Source organism: Dromiciops gliroides, chromosome 3 (assembly GCF_019393635.1).
Source record: "Dromiciops gliroides isolate mDroGli1 chromosome 3, mDroGli1.pri, whole genome shotgun sequence".
NCBI lineage: Eukaryota > Metazoa > Chordata > Mammalia > Microbiotheria > Microbiotheriidae > Dromiciops > Dromiciops gliroides.
In genome coordinates, this window is record NC_057863.1 from 418,321,400 (window position 1) to 418,346,689 (window position 25,290).

At 38.2% G+C, this 25,290-nt stretch overlaps 1 protein-coding gene across 4 annotated transcripts in view; it reads right to left on the reverse strand.

The window, feature by feature from the left end:
• The window catches only part of NAB1 (NGFI-A binding protein 1), a 75,440-nt gene that overhangs the window by 43,654 nt on the left and 6,496 nt on the right, over positions 1–25,290 (reverse strand). For all 4 annotated transcript variants that reach the window (XR_006355649.1, XR_006355650.1, XM_043994871.1 and 1 more), the window contains exons 2-3: positions 8,192–9,026; positions 1,504–1,637 (exon numbers count right to left, since the gene is read on the reverse strand). Coding sequence is in view for 2 of the 4 variants with exons in the window: in XM_043994871.1 (XP_043850806.1) it covers positions 1,504–1,637; positions 8,192–9,010 (953 nt within the window). In the remaining 2 variants the exon portion in view is untranslated. The remainder of the gene's footprint in view (positions 1–1,503; positions 1,638–8,191; positions 9,027–25,290) is intronic.

Here is a 25,290-nt window from a genome sequence, read left to right on the forward strand (position 1 = left end):
TTATATTTATAAAGAGATTGAAACAGCATTTTCTTCACAAGCCTGAGATTATTAGTACAAATATTATTGTCTCCACTTTAAAAATGAGGAAGAAGCTGAAGTGATTTGCTCCAAGTCACACAGCTACTAAGTGAGTGTCAGAGCTGGGACTCAAACCCAGGTGTCCCCTGCCTGCCAACCTAGGACTGTTCTCATTACATCACATAGCTGGTACACATATTTTAAAGTGTGAAATATTTACAGGTAAAACTATGAAATGAACCACCATCACTGAGGCTTTCAGTATTACAAGCTTCTCTGGCTTCTTAAAAGAACTATCATATACTTCTTTTTTTTTTTTTTTTTTTGGTGAGGCAATTGGGTTTAAGTGACTTGCCTAGGGTCACACAGCTAGTAAATGTTATGTGTCTGAGGCTGGATTTGAACTCAGGTCCTCCTGAATCCAAGGCCGGTGCTCTATCCACTGTGCCACCTAGCTGCCCCTTGTCATATACTTCTTTTTTTTTGTTTTTTTTGTGGGGCAATGGGGGTTAAGTGACTTGCCCAGGGTCACACAGCTAGTAAGTGTCAAGTGTCTGAGGCCGCATTTGAACTCAGGTACTCCTGAATCCAGGGCTGGTGCTTTATCTACTGCGCCACCTAGCCGCCCCCCTTGTCATATACTTCTTTTTTTTTTTTTTTTTTTTTTTTTTAGTGAGGCAAGTGGGGTTAAGTGACTTGCCCAGGGTCACACAGCCAGTAAGTGTTAAGTGTCTGAGGCCAGACCCGAACTCAGGTACTCCTGACTCCAGGGCCGGTGCTCCATCCACTGTGCCACCTAGCTGCCCCTGTCATATACTTCTTGATAGTAGAGCCATCTTTCCCCTCAAATACCAGGCAGCAAGGTCTTTGTAAATACCTAAACATATCTGCTTATAAGCTCCTTGTCAATAGGCAATACCTGTTCTTCTTTTGAGACCCCAGAGGTACTTAGCACAGTTTCTTACAGTCAATGAGTGTTTAATAAATGTTAATTAAGTCTTATCACTGTCTATGGTAGGCATGCCAGAATAGGACAGAGACAGGGACTAAGCTGCATTTTCTTACAAATGCAACTCACAATATGTGTCAGAGAGACAGGATCTGAACCCTGGTCCTGAGGCCAGCTCTCTCCATTAAGCCATGCTCCCTCTTAGATGCTTTAAGAATATCTGTTCAATTCAATGATCCCACATGCAACAAAAGCTTCTGAAAAAGGAGAGGAATCCTTTGAGATGCTCCCGATATTATTTATATTGGATAGTCATAATATTTTGAAGAGCAGCATTCAAGAGCAGAAATCATGTTAGTAATGCTTTGAAAACTCAAAGCTAAGTTTTATTTCCTGTGTTTACCACATAGTCATCCATTTACTCCATCATGATCACTGAATTAAAAAGGGGAAGGAAGGCGCGCAGCATCTAGGGATTGTCCCTAAACATCCTAATTTCACCACTCGGTTACTGAAGTCCCTTCAAAGCTTACTTGGTTGTTCGGTAAGTGTACTTGTAGGTGACCTCCCGAGAAATCTGCCGAGAAAGGGCAAAGAGTTCATCTCTTCTTGTCAAAAGGGCATTATCTTTTACACAGAGCTGAGCGGCTGCTTCATTAACAGTCAGCTAAAAATTAAACACAGAAATGATTTTCAGACTTTTCCACTCCATCACATCAAATGGTCAATAAATTTAAATAGCATTTCACTTAAAAACAAAGAGGTCTTATCTTCCTATGGTCTTTATGTATTCCTAATGTCCTAATTAACAAGAAAACACAGTCAGGTCACAGATTGGGAGCTGAAAGAGACCTTACCTTAGCAGAGGCCCAAGGGATATATAGCATGCATGCAGATTAAGGTCACACTTGAAATAAGTGGGAGCTAGAATTTGAACTCAGGTCTTCTGATTGCAGATCTGGTTCTCTTTTCACTGTACCATGATGTCACCAGTCCTACAGTGTTGTCGTTATTCAACTGTGTCCGACTCTTTGTGACCCCATTTGGGGTGTTCTTGGCAAAGAAACTGGAGTGGTTTGCCATTTTCTTCTCCAGTTCATTATACTTAACTGAAGCAAACAAAGTTAAGTGATTGCCCATGGTCACACTGCTATTAAGTATCTGAGTCCACATTTGAACTCAGGAAGATCCACCTTCCTGAGTTCAGGCCCAGCACTCTATCCACTGTACCACCTAGCTGCCCGTAGTCCTAACATCCTCTCCAATTTATATTCTTGGAATCTTTCTCAGATGAACCAAGCAAAATCAGAATCACAATTTTATTACTTTATTTTGGGGGAGAATCATAAGAACAGCAAGTATGTGGGCAAGAAGTAAATGGACTTTGTTTTCCTCGTTTCTAAAAGGAAAGGGTTAAATCAAATGCTCTCCTGAGAGGCTTTCTGGTTCTAAATTTCACAGATCCTATGAATTATTTGCTGAATTGTTTTTGCCATCTCAAAAGCGTGGCAGTTTGGCTGAAACACTTCATTATGAAATGCAATGTGTCAAAATGACATTCCAAGCCAGAAACATACAGGTTGCTTATTGAACCAAGATACATTTTTGTTGTTGTTGTTGCTAGATAACAGAGTCAATAGAAATTGGGCTTGATACTTTATAGTATTTGAAAAGCCTTCAGCATATGCTCAATAGGCAACAGCCCATTAGGCAAGTTGGTAAGCCTTTTATTCAGAATACCATGGAGACCTCCTAATTGTTAAACAATTTTGTTTTGAGCCAAGTAATCAGCTATTGACTCTTGCAATTATAAAGAGCCTAATTCTGCTATCTTGGGGCCAAAAGCTAGATACCATAAAGGTAGTGGGGGGGGGTGCAGCTAGGTGGCGCAGTGGAAAAAGCACTGGCCCTGAATTCAGGAGGACTTGAGTTCAAATATGGTCTCAGACACTTGATACTTACTAGCTGTGTGACCTTGGGTAAGTCACTTAATCCTCATTGCCCCGCCAAAAAAAAAGAAAAAAAAAAAAGGAGGTGGGAAAATTTGGCTTCAAACTCATCTCGCCCTAAAAGAAAACCAGTAAAAAGCATTTTCTCTTAAGTGTTTTTGTTGGGTATACAACTATACCCTGTGGATCTGAAGCAAAAGACTAATTTTTAAAACTATTTTCAACTTCAATTGGGCTACTGCATTAACCACTAACCTTTCCAAGATCCCCTTTTATATTTTATTTAGTTATTCTTTATGTGAGCTCACAAGTCTAAATTACTATAATGAAATCTGATTGATCAATTAAAATTTTAAAGAATTGAGAAGGAAAAAAAATTAAAGAATTGAGAAGAAATTAGTTTGCTATGGAGCCATGGAAAAATAACTCATACATGAACTGAAAACAATGGGTTTCTATCATCACACCACAAGCCAAAAAACAAAATCAAAACAAACAGACAAACAAAACATGCCACAGATTCTGATTCTAGATTTAGACTCTAAAAGACCAAAAAATTTTATTGAATTCTAAAGGTTCTCCAGGATCATCTGTTGCTGGTGCCCTGAATATGACTCTGAAGGCTTTTAATGGGTAAAATCTAAATAAGAAAAACTAAAATATTCTATTTTAGATGTAGAGCTAGGAAAGTCATCCCGTAGGTCAAACTCCTCATTTCATACATGAGGAAATTAAGTTCCTGAGAGGTTATGGTCACATAGATTGCTAAGTAGCAAAACTGGAATTTGAACTCAGGTCTTCTGACACCAATGAGTATTATTTGAAACCCATGCCTATGCCCCAATTCACCAAAATGAAATTAATGCAATAAATACCAACAGAAACACATTCATTTAGAATCTTGTTGTTTTTTGTGCAGGTTTTTTTTTTTTAAGTCATGTCTGATTCTTTGTGCGACCCCATTTGGGATTTTCTTGGCAAAGATACTGGAGTGGTTTGCCATTTCCTTCTCTAACTTATTTCACAGATGAGGAAACTGATGCAAACAGGGTTAAGTGACTTGTCCAGGGTCACACAGTTCATAAGTATCTGAGGTCAGATCCTCAAACTCAGAAAGATGAGTCTTTCTGACTGAGGGCCGTGCTCCCCCTAGTTATCCTCAATTAAAATACACTAAATGAATAAACAGATCCTCTAAAGCAAACACTTCCGTCACTGAAAGCAGAATTTCTAATTGTTAACTTCTACAAGTAGAAGCAATATGGTACAGTGGAAAGAGATAACTTTGGAGTGTAGGGAGACCCAAATTAAAGTCCTACCTCTGACACATACATATTGGCTGTGGGACCCTGGGCAAATCACATAACTTGTGCTGAGTAGTTCTCTAGACAACCCTCAAAGACAATAAATTGCAGAGACAATACTGCAGTCATTGGCAGAGAGAGTATTCTCCATTATTCACCATTTTCTCTATACAAATGAATTCATGAGTCTAGTCCCTAGTCCTTTCTTCCTAATTTCCAAAATACTCATATTTTACCTTTATAATTAAGGAAACAAATTTTACTATTCCATCTTCAACCCCATTTCCTTTCTTCTCTTTACTCATCTTTACTGTAGTCTTTTTTGGGTCTTTATTGACCAAAATGTCAGTATTCAGCTTTTTCTCCTTCCTCAGCAATCTTAAAGCTGAACTAATGAAACTTCTTTAGCATCAATTAGCATGGATACTGATTCTACTAGGAAGATTCCATGATGGGAAGTGAAAATCATATTTAAGATTTGGACCATCAATGATCATTTGGTATGCATCTATACTCACACACTCCTGCCATGTAGATAGATCCCCATTTGAATTCTGAAATGATAATAACAATAACCACAAATATGAGAACTGAGGCTTTAGAGCATTTGAAAGCTATATTAATATTTTACATGCTAATGTTTTTTCTTCTCTATTAGATTAGAAGCTCCTTCAGGGAAGAGAGCATGTCTTAATATTTATTTTAGTACCTCATATTGCTTTGCACATAGCAAACCTCAATAAATTTTCGTTAAATGAATAATAAAAGCTGATCTGAACTAATGAAGTCTGGTTTGTTTACCTTTCCAGCTTTTTATTAAATATTTGATACAAGAATATCATTTGAAATCATGGGAAGGAGGGGGAAAAAAAGGTAAGGTAGTCATCGGTAGTAATTGTTACCATCCAATGTCTCTTCTAAGTTGCTGGGCTTTGAAAATGCTCCTTGGCTCCAGCAGAAAACTCAAAATAACATGTCTCTGCTAATTGATGAGATAAAAAAAATTAAAAACTATCACTGGTACTTTAGCTAAAAGGGTTTATAATCATGATTAGTTCTTTAATCATTTACCTGGTTTCCTATGTGCCATAAAATCTGGTTTCCTGTGTACATACACAAGAATAAATATACGGGGCAAAAGTTTTTTCCAAGCTTTCAAGACCTGAAAAATGATAGGTGTAGAAAGAATAGGGGTTTTAATCCAGCTTGCAATATCTCTGTCTTGAAAGACAAAAATGGCATTCTGAAGGGTTCTCATTAAGAAGTCACTCAAGTACTTCCATCTGGCAGCTATGGCTAATTCAGGTTTTCCTTATTTAAAAGGTAAACCTACAACAAATTCAATTATTTTGAAATAAGGCCCAAAATACTGCCATAGCCAAAAAAAAATAGAGTACTAAGAAAATTGTAAATTACTTTCCCCCCCTTTAATCTGCCCAGGATGTGATAATTCCCTAATTTCAAGTAGTTCTGTCGATGAAGAACTAAAGAAATTTTACTGGCAATAGATTTGAAGCCAGAACTAGTAGATTAATAATAGCTCTTCAATTTCATGGCTTGAGTATTACAGTGAGACACATGAACTCAAGTCAAAACTACCAATTGTATGAGTTTGAATTTAGAGGATTCTATAATTTTTTTTTTCAAGAACCCTGTTACAGTCTTTTAGTCCTGTAGCTTGTGAATATTCTTTTATGCTGTGAGAAAGGTAGGAGGAGATTGGGCATCAGTTTCGCAAAGGATCTAATCAAGCAGTTAGGAAAATCCCCCTTTCTGCAATCAAGGCACCTGTCCGAGCTTTCTTGATTTTTAAACTGAGAGGCAGAGTGGGTTAATGAAAGGAATTCATTCCCACCTCTGACATTTCCCAAAATACAGGCCTTTCAGTCTTGACTTTGTGTTCTATTTACATTTTAAAAATAGATTTAAATGGGGCTAAAACATGGCAGACTTTAGATCTTATTGAAAACACAGTTGTCTTTTGTTAAAAATTATACTTGTTCTTAAGATTCTTATACAATATTTAAAAGTATTAAAGGGTTATATGATTATACTGCAGAATATGCTTTCCAGAATCGCTAAGAGCTCTTTCCCATCCCTAGGCTGTGAATACATAAGATAGCAGCTAAAGAAGTTCACAGTGTGGATAGATGCTTTCATTTCCCTAAAGGAAGTTGTCTGCCATTACAACGGAACCAACTCTCTGCTGGTCTCTAAGAACTGGTAACCAAAAACACCATCACAAGTCCATGAGACATGTGTTGCGGCTGGATTTATTATGAGAGAAAAGCACATACATATGTGAGGACTTGACAGAACCTATACAAATTTTAAAGTTCAGAATACTATACTTTAAATTGTTATGCACCAAATTTTGTTACAAATTTAAAAATCAATTCAAAGACACATAGTGAGCTGTCAGTTCATATAGAGTGAATTCAAACGTGTTTCCTACTCCTAAATGGAGAAATAGCTTAATCACCTGTAATTTTTTTTAAAGAATGAAGCATTTAATTTAACTTCTGGAAAAAAAAACCATATAAATGCAAGCCAGAAAAATTTTACTGGCACTCTTTCTACTTGATCAGAATAATTTTGGATATATAGAGCCGCAGGGGTATAAAGCTAAGAATTTTTATGCCAAAGTCAATCTAAAACCATTTTTTTAAAAAAGCCATTAAAATCCTTGGAACAGTGATCTCACATGAATTTTTATCAGTACAATCTGAAACTGCTTTATCTTCTGTTTATTTTCCCATAATTTTTTTTTAATGTTATAAAAAAAAAGTTACAAAAGTCATTAAAAATTTTATATCTGGGGGCAGCTAGGTGGCACAGTAGATAAAGCACCAGCCCTGGATTCAAGAGGACCTGAGTTCAAATCCAGCCTCAGACACTTGACATTTACTAGCTCTGTGACCCTGGGCAAGTCACTTAACCCTCATTGCCCCATTTATATCTTTTTTTTTTTTTTTTTTAGTGAGGCAATTGGGGTTAAGTGACTTGCCCAGGGTCACACAGCTAGTTAAGTGTTAAGTGTCTGAGGCCGGATCTAAACTCAGGCACTCCTGACTCCAGGGCCGGTGCTCCATCCACTGTGCCATCTAGCTGCCCCCGCCCCATTTATATCTTAAAAAAAAAAAAGAATTTTCTATCTATCCAAAATAATCAGGTATAAACTACATTATAAATATAATAGTTTTATGTTTTCATAAGCCCTTAAGCTCTAAGATTTCTTATAAAAGTAACTTAACATTATACCTCAAAAGCTGTCATCTGAGTTCAATACAAAAATAATTAAAGTGTTAAGTACTTTAACATACTATAAATCTTTTATATTCTGCCAGCCCTTCCCCCAAAGATGATAATTAATGTCAATAAAAATAGGTAACATTTACATACTACTTACTATGTGCTAGGCACTGTTTAAGTGATTTACAATTATTATTTCATTTGATCCTCACAACAACCTTTGAAGGTAGTGTCTGAGGCTGGTGTCAGGAAGACTCATCTTCCTGAGTTCAAATCCAGATTCAGACATTTACTAGCTATGTGGCCCTGGGCAAGTCACTTAATCATGTTTGCCTCAGTTTCCTCTTCTATAAAATAAGCAGGAGAAGGAAATAGCAAACCACTCCAGTATTTCTGCCAAGAAAAGCCCAAATTGATCATGAAGATTCAGACACAACTAAAAAAATCACTATACAACAATTTACTGACTTCAGGCCTGGCACTCTGTCCATGGTACCACCTAGTTGCCCCTATTATTAAAAGTCTAAACCCTTAAAAGAGCATATCCTTTGAGGGCATTTCCAGTGTGCATTTTAAATGTCATAAATATATTTTGCTCTAAAATGTTTCTAAACTTATTGCCTAGGAAAGGTAGCATTTCTTAAATATGGAAGAGAAAGGGGAAAAGAGTAAAAAAGGAAGGAAAAGCACCTAATTCACTTCTGTTCTGTTTTTACCTCATGAAGCGTGAGATGTTTGCCATCTTTTCTTTTTGAGTCGAATCTCCCATATATTGCACTGTATTTCCGAATCTCTTCCTCTTTATGTGGATCATCATCATTCATCTCAAAGATGTGGCCAATCATTTTAGCCAGCTTCTTGTTGGTTTTCAGCAATTCTTTCACTTCATTCAAGTCACTTTTGGGGAGCGTGGGGACCATTCGTTCCACACACTCAGCCACGGACAGAGCAGCAGCGGCATCTAGAGTCTCTGTGCTTTCCTTTGGTGAGGCTGGGGAGCCAAGATCTGCTGGGGAGAGGCTGTGTTCACTTTCTGTCGTGTGGTGACCTTGCCAAAGTCTGGAGTCGCTGGCACTCTGCAGCGCTAAGGTCCCCACAACATCCGACTTACCTGGCCCCAGGCTCTGCACACAGGTGGTAGCAGCACATTTTGGAATCTTTAAATGAGGCTCCCGAGCATTGCTGCTCCTCTCGTAAGAACTGCAGGACATTCCCAACCACGTAGGAGAACCTTCTGGTAATTTATAAATGGGGATGCTACTGACTGGCAAGGAAGTCAGAGGCTGATTAAAAAGGCCAGGGTTTGTAACCCAGTCCCTTAAAGCCTTCTGTAACCTTCTGACATGAAGGGGCTTGCTAGCCATGCCGACTAGGGCCATGATTTCCAAAAACTCCTCTTCACCGGCTTCACAGAGCTGCTGGACATCATCACCACCTTGTTGGATGAAGGCATCAAAATAAGAAAGAAGGTTGGCTTTTTGTAATATTCGGTACAACTGCAATTCCCCCAGGGTCCTAGGTAGAGCTGATGCCATTACTGAGAAGTCCAACCTGCAAAGAGCAAAGCAGAGGAATAATTCATCAGATTATTCATTACTATTCAAAAAGAACTATTTTATTATATAGCACTTTAGGCCCATCTGCCATTTGTTCCTTCAACAAACTAGACCTCAAAGGTTTTAAAAATCAAATATAGTACTAACAAAGAAGGGAGTAATCTAAATTTGGAAAGAAGATTTTATGATAGACATCATTATGTTTTTATAAGCCCTGGTACAAAAACATCATATAAAAAGTTTTAAATTAAAGTTTTTAAATGTAAAATTAAATCTGAACTAAGTTGACAAAAATGCAACATGCCCAAAAGTCCTCTTTTAAAAGCCTCCTTCACAAGAAATAGGGAAAAAAATCTTTGCAGTGAAATTCTTTGATAAGATTATTATTTCTAAGATACACAGAGAACTGTTTCAAATGTATAAGAACAAAAGCCATTCCCCAAATGATAAATGGTCAAAGGATATGAATAAATCAGAGGAAGAAATTTAAGCTATCAACAGTCATATATATGAAAATATGCTCCAAATCACTAATTATTAAAGAAATTGAAATTAAAGCAACTCTGAGGATCAACCTCATACCAATCAAATTGGCAAAAGAAAAAAAAAGGAAAATGACAAATGGTGGAGGGGTTGTGTAAAAACTTGTACATTAATGCACTATGGGTGGAACTGTGAACTGGTCTAGGCATTCTTGAAAGTAATTTGAAACTATGCTCCAAAAGCTATTAAACTTTGCATGCCCTTTGCCCCAGCAATATTGCTATTAGGTTTATAGCTCCAAGAGATCAAAGAAGAAAAAAAGGACACATATGTACAAAAATATTTATATTAGTTATTTTTGTGGTGGCAAAGATTTAGAAACTAAGGGGATGCCCATCATTTGGGGAATGGTTTAACAAGTTATGGTATGTGAATGAGATGGAATACTCTTGTGCTGTAAAAAATTATGAAGGGGATTGTAGAAACCTGGGGGAAAAAACTGTATGAATTAATGCAGAGTGAAGTGAACAGGATCAGGAGAACAGTTTATACAATAACAAAATACTGTAAAGAGAAACAACTTTGAAAAACTCAGGTACTCTCACCTGCACAATGACCAATCACAATTCCAAAGAACTCTTAAATGAAACACGCTACCCAAATCACAGAAAGATAAGGGATTCTATATTTGAAATGACCAATGTGGGAATTTGTTTTGCCTGACTACACATTTGTAGTTGATTTTGTTTTTCTTGCTTTCTAAATGTTAAGGGTAACAGGGTTAGGAGAAAGTAGAAGGGAGAGAATACAAACCTAAAAATAAAATTTTAAAATATTTTAAAATTTAATTTTTAAAAAACCTGCCTTCAAAAATCACTCAACCAGTGCTTCTGGGATCTGTAGACCTCCCTCAGTAAAATCACAAAGTGATGCACACTATCCATCAGAACAGAAAAGGGAATTATTTTTTCCTAATGAATGTTAAGGCAGATATGTCCAGATGGTAATTTTTATGTGGAGTAAGCCATTTTTTCCTCCTAAGACATTCATCTATCTAGGCACATGCCAAAATTCACTGAATTCCATTAAATGCTGTAGAAAATATGACTATTATTATTATTTTTTTTTTGCTCTTCAGCTTAAGATCATAAGACCTGGAACTGGAAAGGACCTCAGGGGCTCAACTAGTCCAATCTCCTTATTTTATAAGTGAGGAAAATGAATCCCAGAGAAATAAAGTGACTTTCATTCCAGATAATAATAACTAACATTTATTCAGCACTTATTGATGTGTCAGATACTGTGCTAAGTGCTTTATGATGATTATTTCATATGATTCACACAACAACCCTGAGAGGTAGGTGCTAATTATTATCTCCATTTTACAGATGAGGAAACTGAGGCAGATAGTAAAGTGATTTGTCAAGGCCACCCAGTTAGTGTCTTATGTGTAGACACTATTAGCATAGACCTGGAATAAAAGTTAAGCATGCTTTTTTGTGGGCAATGAGAACATGAGACTAAAAAGTGTTTATGTTAGAAAGCAGTTCTGAGTAAGATATGATCACATTAGGAGGGACCTTGAAATCTAGGCAAAGGAATTTTGTCCTTGATGCAGTAAGAGCCATCCAATAAGTATTTAAGAAGCAAGGAATTATGTTCTGGGGTAAGAAGAGAAAAATAAAACACTTCTTGCCCCAAAAGAGCTTACTTTTTTTTGGTGAGGCAATGGAAGTTAAGTGACTTGCCCAGGGTCACACAGCTAGTAAGTGTCAAGTTTCTGAGGCTGAATTTGAACTCAGGAGTCAGTGAAATACAGGGAGGACCAGAACCTGTCCTAGTGAGAAAGAAGATAAGCTGGCTCCAGCCCTTGCAAGGTTTTTCTGCCCTTAGGTATCAGGAATATAAAAGGGAGCCCAGTTTTCCTCTACCTCTCTTTTCCCTGGGGCTCTATCTTGGGGATAGTTCATGCTGCAGGGTAAGACCCTGACAAGGTACATGAGCCAAGAGTGGTCACTGAGATTGGTTCCCATGTATCCTAGCCTCCCCTGCCTTTTGGATTAGCAGAAACTCCTTTCTTCTTTAGCCCCACCTACCTGGCCTCCGTTGACATCTCAGGAACAGTTCAGGAGCTGGGGAAAGGGAAGGACAGAAGGGGACAGACAAGTCTAGCCTAATGTGCACCCCTTCCCTCTGCCTTTTAAGATTATATCAGGCCGGGGCAGCTAGGTGGCCCAGTGGATAGAGCACCGGCCCTGGATTCAGGAGGACCTGAGTTCAAATCCGACCTCAGACACTTGACACTTACTAGCTGGGCAAGTCACTTAACCCCAATTGCCTCACCAAAAAAAAAAAAAAAAGTAAAAAGATTATATCAGGCCAAGGGAAACAGTGTTATAGTCCTCTCCATAAACACATACATACCCAAGTTCCCCAACACACACTTACACACAAACACACACATGTGAAAGACATAATGGTTTTAGTGCAAGTCCTGGCCAAAAAGACAGAAAGTCGGTGTTTGAGTGCTGGTTCTGTGTCACTTTAGCGTGTAACCTTAGTCAACTCACTGTCTGACCCTAAGTTTCCTCATTTGTAAAATGAGGGAAGTGGACTTGAATAGATTGGACCAGAATAAGCAGATGACCTCCAAGTTCCCTTCCAGCTCTTTCGGTATCCTTTAGTCACTTTTCCCTTCCATTCCTATTCTCCACCTTCTCCTCCTTCCCCCACTTCCTTTCATTCAGGGGTGTGCTAGAGTTAGCTCCCGCCAAGAGCAGTTACACCTCAGAAAGTGGCAAACACTACAAATCTGGGATTGATTTATTGTTCTGTTGATTGTCTGGACTTAAGAAAGCAATGGAGAAAATGTTAATAAAGCTAATTAAACTTTTAAGTGGGTCCTGTGAACATTTTTTCCAGTCCTTTATTAAGCATTTACTAGGACACCCCAACTTCATTTCTCTCAAAGTCTCTTCCAATAAGTAAAGCACTCTGCTAGCTTTAGAATGCATACAAATTCAAATAATATTAATCATAGCAGTTAAAGCTGAGACATTCCTAGAACATAGGAAATACGTAGAACATAAAAGCTGAAAGGAATCTTAGAAGTCAGAATGTTAAGAGTTGGAATGAACCTCAGAGGATCATGAGGGGAAGGGGAAGGGGAAGAAAGAGGAACTCTCTGCCATGTCATTCATGTTAAATCAACCACATGTAAATGATATGCAAATGAATGCTAGATTTAATGCAGTCAGATTTCTGTTTCAAACACACCCTCAATTTTAGAAAACAGTGGGGCATCTAAAGTGGAAACGTCAGATAGATAATTGGAAATACTGGAGCTGGAGTCACACATTCAGATGTCATCTGAACAGAAGTGAGAGGTGAAGTCATGAGAGTACAGAGAAAAGAGTAGGGGGTTGAGACTAGAAGTATGAGAGAAGCAGCTTAATTAAGGAGCAAAATGACAAAGATCAGTCACCCAGGATAGGTGAGAGAAAAAAACTTTAGTCTCAAGATGTGGGTGGCCTAGGTCAAAAGTTATAGACTGGTCTAGGAACATAAGGACAGAGAAAGGGCTACTGGTAACTTTTCAAAGGAGCTGTTTTAATAGAATGGTAGGAACACAAGTCAGATCTTGATACGTTTTGGGGTTATGCCAAACTTTAGTCAAAATTAGTTGCCCTTAACTATATCCTATAATTGAGATAAGAATTCGTTAAAGGCTGAGTCGGAATAGAGAGCTCATATTAAAAGACCAGCAAATACTATCCTGATCTTTGCATTTCATTTTCTATCATCTATAAAATAAGAGGCACAAGGCAAGTCAACAAACATTTATTAAGCATCGGCTACATGCAAGGAACTGTTCTACATACTGGGGATATAAAGGCAAAACTGAAAAAGATTCCCTGCTTTAAAGTTTACATTCTACTGAACAGGCCTAGATAAATTCCAGGGGTTTGTGTTGCTAAAAAATGCTGTTATTTGTGACTCTTATAATTTAATAGAATAAAAACCATTAAAAAAATTTTCAACATCTCTATGAAAATTTGTAGTCAAAATGCTAAGAATGAAGTTTCTCATCCCAAACTGTACAACAGACCACTAACATAACTAATTCTCTAACTGTCCACCAGTACACCGAACACCTGTCCACTGGTCCACCGAACACCTGTCCACTGGTCCATCTAACACCTGTCCACCCAATGCTGAGAGGGACCCACTGGAACCAGGGAAAAGAAATCCAAGTTGGGAAGAGCAGAAAACAGGGAAAAGGAAGAGTATGTGATTGAAGCAATAAAGACATTTGCTAGTCAAAGTTTTATGAACCACATGTTATGAAAAAATCTTTACGGCAAAGATGAGATAAAAACTTGCTACTTAAAATATGCAAGAAACTTTAAAAAAAAAATCATATGGGCAGGGGAAGCTAAGTGGCTCAGTGGATAAAGCACTGGTTCTGGATTCAGGAGTACCTGAGTTCAAATGTGACCTCAGACACTTTTGACACTTACTAGCTGTGTGACCCTTGGCAAGTCACTTAACCCTCATTGCCCTGCAAAAATATAAAATAAAATAAAATAAATTAATAATTAAAAGGGCAACTCCTAACTACAGTGGATAATGGCTAAAGGATATGAGTATAAAAATTATTTGAAAAGGAAGCACAAATAACTAATAATCATTTGGAAAAAATGAATGGTCTCAATAATAATCAAAGAGAAGACATTTAAAACAATTTTGAAGTCCTACCTCACACCCATGAAACTGGCAAAAATAATAAAAAACAATGAAACGCAAATAACAAGGTTGTGGAGAAACAAGTACATATTGCCCATAGAATTAAAAATTTGCAAAATCTCTTTGTAGAGCAATCTGGCATTATTCAGTAAAAGTTATAAAAATAATCATACCCTTTTACCCAAAAATTCCATTGCTGGAATATAACTTGAAAATACTATTTTTCACTCCTTTTTTGTACTCCTTTTTTTTGGGGGGGGGCAATGAAGGTTAAGTGACTTGCCCACAGTTACACAGATAATAAGTGTCAAGTGCCTGAGGTTGGATTTGAACTCGGGTCCTCCTGAATCCAGGGCTAGTGCTTTATCCACTGTGCCACCTAGCTGCCCTGAAAATACTATTTTTTCAAGGATTTCCATGACAGACTCATGTACCAAAAATTAGAAACAACATAAATATCTAACAGTGTAATTTTTTAATGTAATAGAATACTACAATGAAATCATAGCAAAAAAATTTGAGATTTTAAGATTTGCATAACGGGGCAGCTAGGTGGCACAGTGGATAGAGCACCGGCCCTGGAGTCAGGGGTACCTGAGTTCAAATCTGGCCTCAGACACTTGATACTAGCTATGTGACCCTGGGCAAGTCACTTAACCCCATTTGCCTCACTAAAAAAAAAGATTTGCATGAAATAGTCCAAAGCAAAAAATAACATAAAATAAAAGGTAGAGCCAGAAGAATGGAATATACATTAAAACCAGGAAAGAGGGGAAAAAATGAACATGAACAAATGGACAAAGATTCCTAATGGATAGAGTGACTGAAAAAATTGTTATATTTTATGTATCAAAATTAAGTTAACAAATCATTACTAAATAAATTTAGTTAGCTGCATTGATATTCAGTGTCAAATATTTAATAAAATCTTTAATTTTTAAAAAATTTATGGCTCACTGAAAACTATCCGTGGACTGGAAGTTGAGAAACATTATTTTAGGAAATAAATTCTATAAAATCTTAATTCTATAAAAGCTTGATTCTATATTCTACAAACAAAGCTTAGAAGAGAAAAAAATTAAAATATGTATCTAGATTCTAGAAGGTCTGAATGCCAACAGAAGACAGCCTTAAACATCAAAACCACAATTTACAGACTTTGACAATACTAATATTAGTCAAAACACTGCTGTCACCCCTATTAGAATTTGAGCTCCTTGAAGGTAGGGAATATTTTTACTTTTCTTTGTATCCCAAGTATTTAACACAGTGTTTGGCATGAATGAGGAAGGAACTTAATAAAAGCTTGTAGATTATGATGAAAAATGCTATCCATTCCCAGAGAAAGAAATGATGCTGGCTGAATACAGTTTGAAGCATATTTTTAAAACTTTCTTTATTTTTCTTGGGATTTTTTTGAGTCTATGTTTTCTTTTACAACATGATTAATACGGAAATGTTTTGCATGACTACACATGTATAACATATCAAATTGCTTGCTTTCTCAATGAGGGAAGTGGGAAGTGAGGAAGGGAGAGAATTTAGAACTCAAAATTTTAGCTTTATTTAGAATTTTATTTTTTCCCAAATTACATGCAAAAACAAATTTTAACATCAATTTTTAAAACTTTGTATTCCAAATTCTCTTCCTCCTTCCCTCCCCACCCCCCCTTAAGAACTCAAGCAATTGAATATGTTATACATGTGTTGGAACTAAAAAAAATTTTAAACAAATGTTAAAAATTGTTTTTATATGTAATTGAGTAAAATAAAATACTAAATAAATTATTTTTTAAAAAATTAAAGCTTGTTGAAGAGTGGCTGACAAAGGGTCATCAGAAATTAAGTATACAAATCACCAGAAACTTCCAATATGTAGAGGAGTAATCTAGAACTTTTCATTATATTTTAGGATTTTAAAATTTTTATTCTGAACTTTTTTTTCTAACTTTACCCAAAGACAGTAGGACAATTTGAATGATATCTTCCAAAACTTGTCAATATGTAGAATATATATTATATGTCACATATTTTATATACATACACACATGCATGCATGCATGCATACACACACACACACACACACACACACACATATATTTAATATCTCCCAGGCATCTCACTATCAGTCATCCCACACCCTTTCAGTTGCAAATAATGCCTGTGTTCCAAAGTACACCAGTATTTCCAGGTAATATAAAACAGTGCCTGTGAGTCAAAGTACACCAATATCTTCAGGTAATATAAAACAGGACAGAAGGTATCTGGTATCTTGCCGTAATTATCTTATTTCTGGTATCAGCTGAAAAGCTAGGAACTCCAAGGAATTTCTGGACTCTGGATCTGACCTACTTTTCCACCAATAAATCAACAATTGATACACTCTTCTTCCCTGCCTTAGCTAACTTCCAAAAACCTGACCTCTTTTTGCCAGACTGGGCCTATAGTATACCTGCCAACTTCCTGTCTAGCTGGACTCCTGTACAAAGATTTGGAGGAAGGGAGCAGATGGGTCCCACTGGCTGACTATGTAGCAACATGATTTTAAGGTCCTTACTCTGGCCGTGACTGAGAAAACCATGAACTTGCTTGGCCAATGTGAACTTCTGTGAAAATATGCCTTTTGTGTTGCCTGCTCATCAGCTCGGGTCCTAAAACCTAGCACTGAGTACTGGAAAGAGCATCAGGATTGGATGAGGAAGGCATGAGTGAGCATCTTTTTAAGACTGTCACTTCATCCACAAAATAAGGGCGAGAGCAGCACCGTGTCACAGGGCAGCCAGCTGTTCTATAGAGGGCTATACAAATCTGAGCTACATTATTAGACTGTAAGTACTTTCAGGGCAGGGATTGGGTTTTTTTGTTTTGTTTTTTCCAATTTTGTATTTGCATCTCCGGTATCTAGCACATTACCTGCCAGACAATCAGTCAAGTCAGTCAGTCAACAAGCAATTAACAATGCACTAAACACTGTGCTAAGTGGCTGTGGAGACAAAGACAGGCAAAAACAGCTCCTGCTCTCAGGAAGCTCACAATCTCATGTGGAAATGGCAGAAGGAAGGAACTAGTAGTGGCAGAGACTAGGAAAACCGTCCTGCAGAAGGTGGGATATAAGCTGAGTCTTTTCTTTTCTTTCTTTTTTTCTTTTTGGTGAGGCAAATGGGGTTAAGTGACTTGCCCAGGGTCACACAGCTAGTATCAAGTGTCTGAGGCCAGATTTGAACTCGGGTCCTTCTGAATCCAGGGCTGGTGCTCTATCCACTGTGCCACCTAGCTGCCCCATAAGCTGAGTCTTGAAGGAAGCCAAAGTGAGGCAGGAGAACATTTCAGGCATGGAGGGGCAGCCAGTAAAAAGGCATGGGATTCAGAGATGTAGCATTGTGTGTAAGAAACAGCAAGTGGATCTGTATAGTTTTACTGTAGACTCTGTGTGTGTGTGTGTGTATAGTATACATACATAATACATTACACACGTGCCCATATATTCACACATGCATATGCACGTATGTGAACATATCTATAGATAGATATACAGTAGATGTATGGATGGATAGATGGATGTACATGCCATGTACTCTGCTAAGCACTTTACAATAATTATTTCATTTGATCTTCATGACAACCCTGGAACGTAGATATTATTGTTAACCCCATTTTGCAGATGAGAAAGCTGAGGCAAATAGAGGTTAAGTGACTTGTTCAAGGTCACACAGCTAAGAATTGTTTGAAGCGGGGCAGCTAGATGGTGCAGTGAATAGAGCACCGGCCCTGGAGTCAGGAGTACCTGAGTTCAAATCCGGCCTCAGACACTTAACACTTACTAGCTGTGTGACCCTGGGCAAGTCACTTAACCCCAATTGCCTCACTAAAAAAAAAAAAAAAAAAAGAATTGTTTGAAGCCCTCTTTGAACTAAGGTCTTCCTGACTCCAGGCTTTATGTATTGCGCCCCCTAGCCGCTACATGGATGGAAGTACCAGTATAAGATGATTGGAACGGAAAGGTTTTAAATGCCAAGTTTACTTAGATTTATATTTGATTCTGGAGAACATGGGGAACAGTTATTGAGTGGGAGAATGACATAGTCAGACCAGAGATTTAGGAAAATCACTTTGGCAGCAGAGCGGAGGATAGACTGGACTGAGGAAGAGGCCTGGAGCTGGCTGACCTGACCACAGGCTGTTGCAATAGCCCAGGCATAAGAGTGATGAGAGCCTTTACCAAGATGGTGGATTTGTAAGGGGAGAGACTTCAAAAGAGCTATATAATGAAGATGCTGTGAAGGTACAAACAATATAACTTGTCAACAGGTTGGTTACGAGAGATGAGTTCTAGTGAGGAGTTGAGGATGGAAACAAGGTTGCAAGCCGGGATCACTGGAAGGACAGTAATGCCCACAACAGTAACTTGTAACAGTGCTCAGAAGAGAGAGGGGTTTGTGGGGAAAGAGAGTAAGTTCTGTCTGAGACATGCTGAGTGTGACATGCCTACAAGACGACATCCAATTCAACATATCTAAAAGTCAGATGGTGATGTGGGGCGGGAGGGCAGGGAAAAGATGGGGATTGGATATATAAATCTGGAAATCCTCTGTAGAGAGACGATCATTGAATCCATGGAAGTTGACAAGATCACCAAATGAGATGGAGTAGCAGAGGGAAAAAAAGAGGGCCTGGGGGGGCACCCACAGTTAGTGGGCATGACATGGATGAAGAATGTGCAAAGGTGACTGAGGAGCTGTCAAACAAGGAGATCTAGGAGAGAGAAGCATAACAAAAGCCTAAAGTAAAGAGGCTATTCAGGATGACTGTGTCATCAATAGCAACAAAGGCTATACAGAGAGGTAAAAAAGGAAAGAAGGCCGTTAGATTTGGCAATGAATCATTGGTAATTTGGGAGAGGGTCAGAGGGCAGCTAGGTGGTGCAGTGGATAAAGCACGGGCCCTGGATTCAGGAGAACCTGAGTTCAAATCCATCCTCAGACACTTGACACTTACTAGCTGTGTGACCCTGGGCAAGTCACTTAACCCTCATTGCCCTGCAAAAGAAAGAAGGAAGGAAGGAAGGAAGGAAGGAAGGAAGGAAGGAAGGAAGGAAGGAAGGAAGGAAGGAAGGAAGGAAAAGAAAGAAAAAAGAAAGAAAGAAGGAAAGAAAGAAGGAAAGAAAGAAGGAAAGAAAGAAAAAAGAAAGAAAGAAAGAAAGAAAGAAAGAAAGAAAGAAAGAAAGAAAGAAAGAAAGAAAGAAAGAAAGAAAGAAAGAAAAAGAAAAATAGGCTGTAAATCTAGGGGGCAGCTAGGTGGCTCAGTGGATAAAGCACTAGCCCTGGATTCAGGAGAACCTGAGTTCAAATCTAACCTCAGATACTTGACACGTACTAGCTGTATTACCCTGGGCAAGTTGCTTAACCCTTATTGCCCCACAAATCTAGATAGATAGATAGATAGATAGATAGATAGATAGATAGATAGATAGATAGATAGATAGATAGATAGATAGATGACTAAATAGATAAATTTGGGAGAGGGCCATTTCATTTAAATAGCAATGTTGGAAGCCACACTGCTGGTAATTTCAGAGGGAGCAGTTTTTGTTAAATAGTGGATTGAAAACCAGGGCTTTGAAACAAATGAAAGGAGCAGAGATAGAGGCTCTTGACTTTGACATCCTTTTGAAGGAATCTAGCACAAATGGGAAGAGAGATAATAGGATGAGAAGATCAAGAGTGGTTTGTTTTTGTTTTCTTTTTTTTTAAGGATGGGGGATACATGGGTATTTGTGACCAGCAAAGAAGGAGACCATAGATAGGGAAATATCAATGGGGATTGCAGAGGGTCAATCTGCAAAAGAAGACAGAATATAATAGAATCACAGATGAATGTAATAACAATAATAAAAAATAACAATTGCTAAGATCTATATCGCACTCACTATGCCAGGCATTGTGCTGTGCCCTTTACAACTATTATCTCATTTGATCTTCAGAATAACCTTGGAAACTAGGTGCTACTCTGATCCCTGTTTTATAGAAGAGAAAATGGAGGTAAACAAAGGTTGAGTGACTTGCTCAAGGTCACACAGCTAGTAAGTATCTAAGACTGGATTTGAACTCAGGTCTTCCCAATTCTAAACTTGAATCTCTAAGCACTTGGCCACCTCATTGCCTAGTAGAGGGGTTTGCCTTGTTAAGGAGGGTTACCTCTTCATGAGAGACAAGGGAGAAGGAGGACATGGTGGCAGAAGACATCTGAGTGATAGTAAGATAAGAAATGGGAAGACAAGGACACTCTCAATGAATAGCCTCAAATTTTTCAGGAAAGTATGAAGTGAGGTCCTCAGAAGAGAGGGTGGAAGAGTGTGAGATGTTTAAGGAGGGATGAAAGGGTTGGGAATAGCTGCTGTGGTGAATGTGGTTGTGAAAGAATTATAGAGGTATAAAAGGATTCCCTTGTTGCAGGGAGGGCCCAGTTGAGATTATGTAACATCAGTTTGTAGTACACCTAGTCAACATAGTTATGGGCCTTTCTCCAGCTCTACTCAGGTGCAAGTGAATAGGAATAAAGGAGGTAGATGGTAACCAGAGTTGGGATTTGTTATGGGATGATAAGTAATAGGACAAGGAGGCAAGGGATTCAGATGTAGAGGAGAATGTTGAATTGGTCCACCCAGGGGTCAAGATGTGGTTAGAGCAGAGAGTGTATCCAGTACAGGGGGTGATGGCCTATGAAAGAACTGGGAGGTGAGGGGACTAAAGATCAAAGTTAAAATGGAGAATGTGGTTTGGAAGTCATAAGGCATTGGGAAAAGACAGAATGAAAATACTATGATCAGATAAAGAAATTTCATAATTCATTAACATGGAAATGGAACACTTGTAGGTGATCACAAGATCAAGAGTATGACCATTTCTGTGTGTAGCTACAGTAAAGAGTAGGTCACAGAAACCGATGTAAAGAAACTGGGAAATCAGGATATTTTTGGAGTATCAATATGTATGTTAAAGTCCCCTAGTATGAGGGCAGAAGCTGAGCGGGAGGGGAATCTTATGAGCCAGGCACTGAACAAGAGAGAAAGAGAATGCCCTGTGGAGGGTCAAGAGATAATAACCACCAGGACAGATCCTGTCCTAGTTATAGGATGATAACCTTGAATATCCTGAACTTTAAAGGAGAAGAAAATGACTGAATGATGGTGGTAGAGGGAGAATCTGGAAGTCAGAGTGTGGTGTTGACTTATCAACTCTCTCTAGTCACCTAGATTCTGGATCTCTCCTGGATAAACCTTTAGTACCTACCCCAGATGACTTCCATTCCCTTGAATTCTTGTCCTGCCTATACTCACAGAAGCCAATTATAACAACGCTTTCCTCTGAAACCTGTGACATAGATAGTACAGGTATTAGCATCTCTACAAAGCAGATGATTAGCCCATGGCAGCACAAACAGATAGTTATGGGCTAGGAGCTGGCATTTGACTTCCTATTCCACATCTTCCAGGTAGGTCTACCTGGTTAACTGTATTCCTAGTCCTATTGCTACTTATAAAGATGTTTCACAGTGTAGGCCTAGAAAAAAGAATAGTCAAAAGTTAAAAACAAAACAAAACCCTAGGGTAGATGTTTTTCAGAACAAGAGAATAAAATGCCCAATTGGATAAAAACAATTTAAGACTAACAAACTAAATATCATTAAGTAACATGGAAATTATTAAATGCTTTCTGAACCTTCTATTTAAATCTATAAAGAAAAAAATTCTACCTTAATGATCACCTTTGCTATATTACTAAAAATGAAATTTGATTTATAAAATTAGATTAATGTGGAAGTATGTTTTATATGATTACACATGTATAACCTATATCAAATTGCTTGCCATCCTGGGGAGGGAGGAGGGAAGGGACAGAGAAAAATTTGTCATTCAAAATCTTATTTAAAAAATCAATGTTGAAAATTGTCTTTACATGTAATTGGAAAAAATAAAATGCTATTTTAAAAAAATTAGATTATGTAGGGAAATTGTAGCATGTCTCCTATGCAGATTCTGATAAACAACTAAGAGAATGATGATGCTGGATTGCCTATCAGAATACAGCTTCTAAATCTTCCTTTGAGAGAAAATAGTGAATAAAATTAATACTAATATAATCAGGAAGGCAAAAAACCCCACTAAAGATCTCAGTTTCTACAGCTTCAAAATTTTCTTATTTTTGCTATTCAAAAGACTTCCTTCCTTCCTACAGTAAGGAATATTTACTCAAAGAGAAGAGCATTCACCTAGGAGAAAACATTTATGACTTGGAAAAAGGAAGTGAATATACTACTCTCATACTATCAGAACCTGGCTTTCAATTTCAAAGTAAATATAGTAACAGAAAGATAAAGAAGTAAAGGTTAATGGATTTCATACAGAAGAAAGTAGAATGACTCAACACCATTTGTATACATGCTCCTCTTACTTCCCTAAACCACCTCTCCAGCTCTCTCCTCTCTTGAGCTTGTAGGAATACTTCAGTTCCACAAAGACCATTGTGACCACTTATATATACCCACCACATATATTGATTTATAGATCATTTAAAACAAAATTCTTTGGGACAATATTTCCCATATTCTTTTTTTTTTTTAGTGAGGCAATTGGGGTTAAGTGACTTGCCCAGGGTCACACAGCTAGTTAAGTATTAAGTGTCCGAGGCCGGATTTGAACTCAGGTACTCCTGACTCCAGGGCCGGTGCTCTATCCACTGCGCCATCTAGCTGCCCCAATATTTCCCATATTCAAGAAGACTATGGTACAATCATTTTCTAATGAGGAGCCAATTAGGCCGAGAGAAAGCATAGATTTGGCCTTCCTCCTGAATAAAGCCAGCATCAAAAGGTCCTTTTCATCACCTCTGAAGTTTATGCTTCTACTGTAACTGACTGCTAACTGCTACCTTGTACTTTGCTTTTTAAGGGTATCCAAGAACAAGCATGCTGTGCAACCTTTTCATGAATTCCATGAGTTTAAGAGAAACCATTCACCAAGATAAGTTGTATTCAAAAGCTAAACCAGACCCTTATTGGAGCAACTATACACCAAAACCTTTTGTTACCTTCTATTTATTATTACTCTCCAATTTGGTCTTTCCTGGAGAAAGAATATTGTTGGCTCAAATAAAAAAGCCCTACCCACTAAGAACTGGTTAAAACCTATTCTTTCTCTCCTCAAAATGCTAATGAATAACTCTTAAATGCTAATGAATTATACTTTGGTTATTTGGATTAAGAAACCCGAGGGACCATAAGACATTTGCCAAATCCCAGAGGAAGGAAAAGTCCATTTTAGTCCACAAAACCCCCCAGGGGCCAATCCTGGCTTGATCCTAGGGCCATGATAAATATAGCCCAGGATCAAGCAAACTTCCGAAACTTCTTCAGACTTGAGGTGATAAGGGACTGGACTGGAGAAGCCTATCTACTTCAAAAGGTTCTTCCAATCCATTCTCAATAGGTATGAAATTCCTTGCAATCTGGCTTTCTGTCCCTACTATTCTATTAAAACAGTTCTTTAAGAAGTCACCAATGCGGGCAGCTAGATGGCGCAGTGGATAGAGCACCGGCCCTGGAGTCAGGAGTACCTGAGTTCAAATTCAACCTCAGAAAGTTACCACTTACTAGCTGTGTGGCCCTGGGCAAGTCACTTAACCCCAATTGCCTCACTTAAAATAAAAAAAAAAAGAAGTCACCAATGACCTCTTATTTACCAAATCCTTTCTGTCTTCTTCCTTGTCAGTTACCCTCATCCTCCTTGAAACACTCTTATCTTGACCTCTGTAATAAATATTAAATAATAAATACAGCTTTGTTCCTTCCTCTCTTTCTCTTTCTCTTTCTCTCTTCCTCATTGCTTGGTTCTCTGGCTCCTTGCTCTACCACCCTCTCCACCTAGCTATCTTCTCTCTCTACATTCTAACCTGTTCACATCCTTTCATCCATCATCTCTGCTCAACTTACCTGAGCTACAGTCTCTCATTTCAAACCTTCCTGATGGTAATCTCAACCTGGACACCTTGTCAACCTTTCAAACTCTTTGTACACAAGAACAAACCTAGCATCTCCCTTCCCTCCCAGCCACTCACTCCACCTTATCCCACCACCAAACTCTCAGAATAGGACTCCTGGCTTCCCTTTTTCTGTTTTTTTTTTTGTTTTTTTTTGCGGGGCAATGGGGGTTAAGTGACTTGCCCAGGGTCACACAGCTAGTAAGTGCCAAGTGTCCGAGGCCGAATTTGAACTCAGGTACTCCTGAATCCAGGGCCAGTGCTCTATCCACTGTGCCACCTAGCTGCTCCCCCCTTTTTCTGTTAATGGCACCACTATTCTCTCAATGAGATACAAAGTCTTGGGAGTTATTTTTGACTTCTTCATTCTTCTCGCCAACATCCAAACAATCATTAAGTTTTGTCAATTCTATTCCTGAAATGCCATTTAAATCAGGTCTATCCTCTCCAATCCCATAGGCTACCACTCTTGTTCAGATCATAATTACTTCTACTTACCTGGACTACTGTGTAAAAATCTCCTAACTAGTCTCCCCACTTGTAGCCTCTAATCTACCCCTACACACCTGTCAGATGAATCCTCTGAAAGCAAAGCTCTAATCATACAATTCTACTACTGGAAAACAACAAAACATCTTCAATAGTGCCCTTCCCACATATGTGGTCTACCATATACAATCCAAATTCTGTATCGTGGCATTGGAGATCTTCTGTGATCTGACCACAACCTACCTTATCTCCCAATACCTTAGAGGTATCTTAAGTTCCAATCAAACTAAATGGCCTGCCATTCCCCAAATATGTTATGTGCCTTCCTTTCAGTTCACTTTTGCTCACAGTGCTCCCTCGGTCTAAAATAAAAATAGCTGAAATGTATACTTTAAAGTTGGCCAAGTATTCTACATCCCTTCTCTCACTTGAGCTTCAGAAATAACTGCCCTTGGGACAGCTAGATGGCACAGTGGATAGAGCACCCTGGAGTCAGGAGTACCTGAG